Source organism: Pagrus major, chromosome 17, assembly GCF_040436345.1.
Source record: "Pagrus major chromosome 17, Pma_NU_1.0".
In the NCBI taxonomy this organism is placed as follows: Eukaryota; Metazoa; Chordata; class Actinopteri; order Spariformes; family Sparidae; genus Pagrus; species Pagrus major.
Genome location: NC_133231.1, coordinates 19,613,536 through 19,622,672, shown reverse-complemented (window position 1 = coordinate 19,622,672; position 9,137 = coordinate 19,613,536). Strand labels below are relative to the sequence as shown.

The 9,137-nt window shown below is 42.8% G+C and overlaps 1 protein-coding gene across 2 annotated transcripts; it reads right to left on the bottom strand.

Moving 5' to 3' along the window:
- Positions 1-707: 707 nt before the first annotated feature.
- Positions 708-8,644, bottom strand: cacng7b (calcium channel, voltage-dependent, gamma subunit 7b). 2 transcript variants are annotated; one of them, XM_073485975.1, is made up of 6 exons: positions 8,449-8,644; positions 7,965-8,051; positions 5,269-5,409; positions 1,888-2,033; positions 923-1,154; positions 708-760 (listed from the first exon to the last, which is right to left on the bottom strand). In XM_073485975.1, the coding sequence occupies exons 1-6, from the start codon at positions 8,642-8,644 to the stop codon at positions 708-710; spliced, it is 855 nt and encodes a 284-aa protein (XP_073342076.1). The 2 variants fall into 2 exon arrangements, with proteins under 2 accessions (XP_073342076.1, XP_073342075.1); XM_073485974.1 differs by having other exon boundaries at positions 708-1,154.
- Between the last annotated feature and the right edge of the window lie 493 nt (positions 8,645-9,137).

The window sequence follows — 9,137 nt, the reverse complement described above, 5'->3', positions numbered from 1 at the left end:
ATTTTTTTTTTTTTTACAACATTCACATAGTGTTCTCATTTCAGAATAGCTATTGTTAACTAATAATCTTTAATTAATAATATTAATAACACTCCTTTGACATTGTGAGTTATGAAACTGGGTTGATGATGTAAGAAATTCAGAGAAGACCAGAATATATTTTACTACATTTACCTTTTGGTAAAAAGGGACATAGTCCATGTGTAGGCATGAATTATGCATGTATAAAACTATGTGCATCCTCAGTCTCTGTGATCAGTGTTTTGCATTGTACATTTCCAAGTGCATACAAATTTCCTGCAGCACTGCAGTATCTTCGTATTATACCGCAGCCCCTCGCTCCTCCTGCCTCACTCTCCCTCCCCTATATCTGCTCTGCCACTCAACCTAACCTCTAAAGTCTTTCTAGGAAACACTTTTTCCCTCTTTTCATCTTGACAAACTGAATTCCTTCTTTTTTACTTTCCATTCTTCTCCTGTCTTTATTTTTCAGTTTCTGCAAAATCTTCACAACCCTGTCTCCAAAACCTTCTTTGTCCTTGGTCCATATTGTTCCAAACGCTACATTTTTTATGTTTGATCACCTCTCCCTCACAAGATCTGTGCTCTACGCTCAGCATTCACTCTCATCCATCATCTAAATGTCCTGTATTCATGATTATGAGGAGTCACAGTGTCTCTCCTTCCCTCCCGGATGCTCCCTCTTCCTAACAGGGGGAGGCGCTCATGTGCATGTGTGTGTGATAGTGAGGTGGAGGTACTGGTGATGGAGGCATGGCCATGGGAAGAGCCTGCCCTTGGGGATGTGAGGACCTGGTCAGGGTGTGTGTGGGGTATCCAGCAGACTGCGGGGGCATCTGGTAGCTCCCTGCGGACGATGACCCAGAAGGTGGGCTGCCCTGGCCTCCCACTTGGAGCTTGCTCTTGGGTGGAGCCGGGGGCGCCTGGTTGAGCTGGATGGAGATGTCGCTGGAGGCTTCGGAGGTGCTGCGGCCTCTCTTTGGCGGGGGCCAGGAGGATTCTGGGTGGAGGAACTGGCCACTGTAGTCGCTGCTCTCGGACAGGCGGGGGCGGTAGAGCGCCGGGTGGGGGCGGTACATCTCTTCCTCGGCGTAGCGCTTCATAAACAGATAGACTGACATCACCCCGGCCCCCTGAGAGCAGTGAGTGAGAGGAGATGAGGGGGAGATAAGATGCGACAGGGAGAGAGGGATTTGGTTACATAAATAAATCGAGTTGAGAGACAAATACATTTTCAAAGAGAGAGTAACAAGTGATGGTTGGGGGAATGAGATTAAAAGTGACTGATAGGCAAGAAGTGTTTAAAGGAATGTACAAAGTGAAGAGGTGTAAGTAGGTGCTTTTGATTGGGAGGGGTTCAGAAAGACGAGGGTGTCCTTTAAGTTCTTTTAATCTCGTATGAAACAGATTGAAAGGGAAACAGGAGGAGACGAGAGCGCGGAGAGAAGATGAGGAGAAGGAGGAGGGGAGGAGGAGGAGGAGGAGGTTAGTTCACGCTGAAGTGTCCACTGCAGCACATTAAGAGCAGTGCTGCTGATGATGGGAAGAAGAGGCAGAAGGAGCAGAGGGGGGAGGGGAGGTGGGAAGATGAGCGGAGGACTCACATGGAATTGCACCACGCATGGCTGCACGCATGAACACACACACACACACACACACACACACACACACACACACACACACACACCCTGCATTCATGCGTCATACCCATTGATGCCTCAAACAGAATACTCATCATCTTACCTGCTCGCACACAATGCAACAGACACACATGCACTCACTCCCTGTCTCTCTCATCCATATTTATTTCATCTCTAACACACACACACACACACACTCGCACACACACACACAGCCCATACTGACCTCTTTGAGTAAGAAGGAAGAGGCAGCGAAGGCGAAGGACCAGCCGTAGTGGTAGTTGAAGAACTGCTCGGGCTCCCTCGGTCGGTTCATCACCTCGTCATTAATACTGGAGATGTAGAGCACCAGGCCCACCACCAGACTGAGGCCTGCACACGGCACATTAACAATGACAGTGAGTCAGAGAGAGGAGGAAAGTTCGATACGGAGGTCATTATATAGCGATCCAGACGGCTGCAGCAGTGTGTGGAGGCTTTCAGAGCCAGAGAGAGAGCGATGGGATGTGGAGTGACCACGCAGGGCAATTAGCCTTAAAAATGCTAACATTATTAAAGAGATGGGAGACCAGAGAGAGTGTGTATGTATCATAGTGACAGATAAAGATTGATAAACTCCAGACTGTTAACACTACATTACCCACAATGCAACTTAGCCACTGAATGACATCACTGGGGGCAATTAATCCGACTCCATGTAGCTTCCTCTTGTCAAGATGACCTGCTGATTGTCATGCTCGGCTGCCTCTTGTTTCTCCTCTATGTCCTTTCTGTATGTGTGTTTATCAGGAAGGACTTTGTGTAAGTGTCTTTGCTTCTTCTCTCCTGCAGCAACCATGTCTCGTCCAAAAATAACATTTTGTTTATTAATTCATTTTGCCGAAATACATTTGAAAGGAAACACCCGCTCTGCTTAGATTATGTTCAGCTGCAATTTTTTCAAGTGGTGCTTTTTTTTAATACAGCACGCAAACCATAAAGAGGTGTAGGTGACATTTGTGTTGAAAAGGGCTCAGATAAAACATTTATTCCTTTATATTCTTTCCAAACACAATGTAATGTCATGGAAACCATTGTTGTGAAATAATGTTGTTGTTTTTGTTTTTCTTTGTTTGTTCACTTTTTCTACCCTTGTTTTGGGGAGAGGGGTGGGAACAAAGGGATGACATTTCTGTTTAGTAATTGTCTAAATGTTTTGTCTTTTTCTACACCTGGAAAATAAATAAATAAAATATTTAAAAAAGAAAAGAAAAGGGCTTTCACATTTCTTAACTGGTCCTCATCACATGCGATTTAAGGTAATGTAATCGGTGATCGTATGAGGTCAGAGTCGATAATTCAATTTTGCATAACATGCATTTGCATAATTAACATTCCTCAAATTCTGTCTGACTTTATGAATATCTAACCAGGACCACCTTTCCCTAAACTGAAGTACCTAAACATAACCATAAAAAGTTAAACAAGGCTTCAGCTGCCTCATGCGGATGCCGTAATGCAGGATGCTGCAGAGGAAACCAAATTAGATTTGGACTCTTCTGTAGAATCTGGCAGAATCGTTCTGAGTGAACATTTTGTGACTTGGCTGGTTCGTTCTGAACACTGACTCCAAACCACAAATCCATTAATTTAAGCAGAACTCATTTTGGTCCCAGTCACATCCTCAACCGGTCGAAACACATTCAGTGAAACATTTTCTCATTATGATGATTAGCTGTTTCACATTAGCAGTATAAAAATTTAGTTTCTAGGAGACAAGACTGCCTGCAGATATTCATTTCATCTAAACTAATCTTTACTTTTCCCGAGAGAAAAGTGCCCTTAATTTAATTGTCTTATTGTAATGTCATATTTTGATTACTTGACTGAGCACGCACATTCATAAAAGACGTGGTAAGATTGAAAGGAAGTACAATGTGAAAGTTTTTAAGACTATCTAGGAAGAACTCTAGCTGCAGCATGCCTGTCAACATCAGTGTGTTAAAGTCACAATATAATTATTACATGAAGAAGCAGAACTGAAGTACTGAAAGAATAACCTCTTTCACCCTGAGGCAACACCCACCTCTCCTCCAAGAACACTGACATGCTCTCCGCCCTGCCTTCTACATGTTAAATGCATGAGATGCAACATATGGCCGACATCGAAGAATCAATATTCAGAGAAAGCTGCATGCTGTAAGCAGCAAGAAAATGAGTATTTTTAGCTTTCACTGCAACATTCAGATGTACCACAGGGTTGTGAAGTGGTTACGTCCTTCACATAAATGCCAGCTAAGAGGTTGTGTGTTGTCGATTTAAAATTGAAAAGCGTGGAAAATGCAGAAACCATGCTGCTGTCAGTCATGCAGCAGAGGTACATCTTCATCTGAATAAGTAACAGCAGGAAAGGGAGGGAAACACGCATGCATGTGCTCGCAGAGAGCAGATGGAGGAGAAGAAAGTGAGTCAAAAGGAGGAAGAAATGGAGGTGCCTTCAAGTACATGTGTATATTGAAGATGTGTGTTTGAATGAGAGATAAAAAAGTCACACAGAAAGAGACAGAGAGGGTAAAACATCGACCTCTGACTGTGCTTCAACAGCTGTGGCTCCATGCTGTGTTTCTTGCTGCTGCTGCTGTACTGAATTCTGCCACATTAACCAGAACATGACCGACCCAAACTGCAATATTCACCAGACCATCGAGTCAGTGGTGCCAGCAGAATGGGCTCATAACAAACACCACCACATCTACAGTGAACACTGAGGGAATACACTCTCAACGAAGCAGGAAATGAGAGGAAGGAGAGCGACTGAGAGGGGGGAGAAATGAAAAAAATCAAAGAGAACTGAGGAGCTGAGGGTGAGGAGGAGGGAGGAGGGGAGGGCAGGAGGAAGACAGTGTTTAAAGAGAGAGAGAGGCTTAGTGCAGCAGAATATCTAACCGCTGCAAAGCAATTTGATACACTTGCCCCTTGTTATCACCCTATTATCAAAATACCTCATAAAGGAAAACACTGCGACACTTCCAACGCAGCCTATAAACATTATATAACCCCCCTGTTATATAACACTTATTATCCTGCAACCCCGTTTATCAGCGAGTCCCTGCCACTGCAAGTCGGGGCTGTCGCCGCAGCCTCGGTTTGATGCTCCTCTGAGCCCTGCGCTGCTGCTTCCTCCTCAAACACGTCAAGTGAAACAGCCTGCAGAGAACATGAGCTCCAATTTGGCTCCTGACAGTCTTTACTATTAACACACTGAGGGCGACAAACGGGAGCGTTACAGCCACCTGCTGTTCAAGAAGGTTAACTACACTGATGCAGCTGAAAGAGCTGCTCATGATGCTGTGGGAATGTTGCAGTGTATTTTCACAGTTTTTGCAATCCCAAGTTCATCATTTCAGCTTTGTGCGTCACACGAATGCAAAGAAACACTCGCATGAAGCTAAATAATTGCACGACAGGAAACTCTCACTAATCTAGTCACCTTTCCTGATGCCACACCTGCATCATACACTAAAAATAGAGCCATGATGGAGCGTCTTCATGTGTGACACATAGGACACGCCAGTGCTGCCGTCATCAATCACACACATGACAGCTGGACATGAGTAATGGGTCCCACCTGAGAGGATGAAGAAGATGCCGGACACAAAGGCCAGGATGGTGCGCTGAGGCCGGATGTGTCCGATGTTACTGATGACGAAGGCCGTGAAGACGAAGAGCAGCGACACCATCGGGAAGGGCGTGGCTGTCCGCACCATCTCTGTAGGGAGGAGAGGTCACGGTGTTATACTGAGCTGATGGGATGTGTCCTTAAACTGCTGGGAGAGGTGAATGACATCATCTCTGCACCCTAAATAGTGTAAGTTAAAGAAATCAGAGGCAGTAAAATGTGAATCTATTTTGTTTTTGTGATGGTTTAAGTGTTGTCTCTTCCTGGTTTTAAAGGCTGTTACCAGACTGTTCTACTTGTTCTAATACTTGTCTTTACCTGCTTAGTCCTTACATCCACATTACTGATGATTATTTATCAAAAATGTATTGTGTTAAGGGAGATCTATCATGGTTTTTCATTGTTTCCCTTTACCTTCAGTGTGTTGCATAGATTATTGTGCATGTTAAAGGTCTTAAAGTTAAAAAGGCCAAAGTCTGCACCAACAGAAGCTCCTCTCTCCCACAGAAAACACTGCTCCTGAAATGCCCTGTCAGTAGTCCCGCCCCTACTTCTGTGACTTTGTGACATCACACTACGTCACCATGTCACACATTTGCATAATTTATGCCTATATTGGCTAATTTGGCGCATAAGACTTGATTTAGCACAGCTGCTGTTGTTGTTAGTGGTCCTGGCTCAGGCGTGTGTGAGCTGACCAAACAGAGGAGACTGGGGATTCAGGAGGGACGGGCCTTAAAGAGACAGGAGCTAAAACAGAGCGTTTCAGACAGAGGGGGGAATACAGAGCTGCAGCACTGGGCAGTATGAGAAAACTGATGTGTTTTCTGTGCATTAAAGCATGTAAACCTGTTCTAGTAGTAACCCAAAAATAAAATTGGGAACCTGAAAATGAGCAGATTATGTTTCCTTTAATGTTTTTTCAAAGTAGTAGTCATGCCAACAATATTGTCCTGACACTGATATCGAGGTATTGGTGAAAAATATATTTGATTCTGTTGCCCAGTTGTAGCATTTATTAAGTGCTTTGGAGGAGATTTCAAAATATCAAGCTACATATCGTGTATTGTGATAAAGCCTAAAAGTATTGCAATATCACTTTAAGTCCATATCGGCCAGCCCTAACTTAGGGTACGCTAGGTTATGTGGAGATTGGCCTGTGATGGGGAAACAGTAAACAGTATTACAACAGTAGTAACTGTATAAGTTATGGACAGATTTCAACAAGATTTATTGTATATGCTGAAGCATCTACTTGCTTTATAACAATGAGAAACAGAGTGATGACGGAGCACAGCAACCTGTGAGATTACAGAGAAACATCAGTGAGTTTCGTAGTCTTATTTTGTATGTAGAGTATTCAAAAAAGCAATAATAAAATGATTGCGAATGATAAACTAATGACAAATCCTCATGTGAGTTCGAATTTTAACTTTTTTGATATTTTTAAATGGAATTAAATCCATGACAGATCCTTTAGAAAATGATTCTCTGGATCGAAGAACACATTTTCAATTTACGGTTGCTTTTGCCTCATAAACCTCTTCAACAAACACATCTCTGTTTATGAGGATGATGTCCTCATATCTCTAATTTGCTCTGCTTTTATTGCTACCCATGTCTTTGTCCTGCTTTTACTGTCATTGACGTGCCTTACATGATGATTGTGGCTTTAAACTTGTTACTTGTTTCTTGATATTAGGTTGCTAACTTTACACCAGACCAGGAACGACAGATGAAAACTAGCCTCTTGGCTAATTCTGGCGTATTTACAGTAATGTGGATTAATATGCACTGTCCCTGAGAAATAAAGAATTCAATAAATGAGTTACTTCAATGCAGTTTATCTGATTAGTGTAATGTTAGAGAAGTTATTTGTTTTCCTTGATAATAGTGTAGTCTATAAAACATCAGAAATCAGTGTCCAAATGTCCATCAGAGTTTTAAAGAGCTCAGGGTGACAACTACAAATATCTTGTTTTGTCCATCACACGGCCGAAATCCAAAGATATATAACATATATATATATATATATATATATATATATATATATATATATATATATATATATATATATGTATGTATATATATATATATATGTATGTATATATATATATATATATATATATATATATATATATATATATATATATATATATATATATATATATATATATAACTGTGATATACAACCGAAAAAGGGGCAGCAAATCCTCACAGTTGAGAGGCTGTAACAAGATAATTTGGGCATTTTTTCTTAGAAAATATCTAAAGAGAGATGTTCAGATGTTCCTTGTGAAAAAAAAAGTAAATTTCAAAAATTATAATACAAATCAACAACTGCTGTTTTATTTTTGTGAGCTAAAAAGCCTCTTTAGGATCCACGTTTCTGAGCAGAGTGACACTTTGTGGTGAGTCGGTAAGGAAACATTGGAGCTTAGCACCATTTTGCATCTTAACAATACAACACAAAAGGTGTTTACTTTTGGCCCAACTGTAAGTTTTAGTTTTAGTTAGTTTTAGTTAGTTGGCTGGCACTTGCAGCCCTGATGCTACGTTCATATTTCAGTACCCACAACCAACCAGCAGGGGAAGTCTGCAGCCTCTCACACAGAAGATAATGTGCTGTCACATGTTTTACTCACTGAGGATGTTTGCAGTGTTTTCAGTGGTGATCTCTACTTCGGGCTCACTGAAGTACTCCGACGCAACACATCTCCCGTTTTCTGATCCTGACAGGAAACACACACACACACAGGAGAGAAATGAAGGAAAATGTTGGGGTTTGCTTTCAGGATCACAGTCAGTGATGCGTTAAGAAACAAAACAAAACCAACAAAAAGAAAAAAAACAGCATGTGTGGCGTCTGTAGTCCTGCTCTCAGGTAACACTCATGTTTTGTGACAGCTATGATTCTAGAGGCCAGGAGCTCGCTTTCTCTCTTTTCTCCCCTCTCTGCTCTCTCACTCGGCTGCTTTTGTGTGCTTGTCGCTGTGATGTTGTGGACACATGCACACACACGCAGCAGCATTGTTTGTATGTGTGTGTGTGTGTGTGTGTGTGTGCACGTGTCTTCCACAGTCATCGTTTCATTTTTGAGTGAGAATATTCAAACATGTATCGTCCTACCAGCCACGAAGCAAACTCTCCACAGGCCTGAATGCAGCGCCATCTTCACCTCCATGCTCTGGTTCTGCTGCAGGATGATGCCCTCCACCATGATCAGCCAGTAGTCTGTGGACACGGCCACCCCCACCAGCAGCAGCCCGCAGGCTCCAAACACTGTGGACAGGATGGTCAACGCACGGCTGCTGCATGAACTCATCTGGAGGGCAGAACGAAGGGAGGGAAGGGTGTGAGAAGAGAAGAGGAGTTACACGTCAAAGCAGCAGAGACAAAAATGAAGGTAAATTTGGAAGGGGGTCATGTAGAGGGAGGTCGTTAGGAACGGTGGGGGAAATAACTGAGACAGACATGTGATGTGCACACATGCAAACAGCTGAAGGCCATCTTCCTGTCTCGACTCGTTATTGGTAAAGATGCGTTTGTGACACATCCGGTGGCGACCAATCATGGGAAAGGTCAGAGAGGAGCAACAGATGATGCTAACCGCTGAAGTTAGGCAAGGACTTAAAAAACTGAGAGATAGATAACAGAAACACACACAGACACACACGCACAAACACACACACACACAAACACAGATCAAGATCGGGAGGAGGGGTCCTGTGTGACTCACACATGGTCTTTCTGTGACTTAGTTCTGGTTGACTGGGAAAAACTTCAGTGCAAATCCTTTGAGCATGCTGTCTGTATGC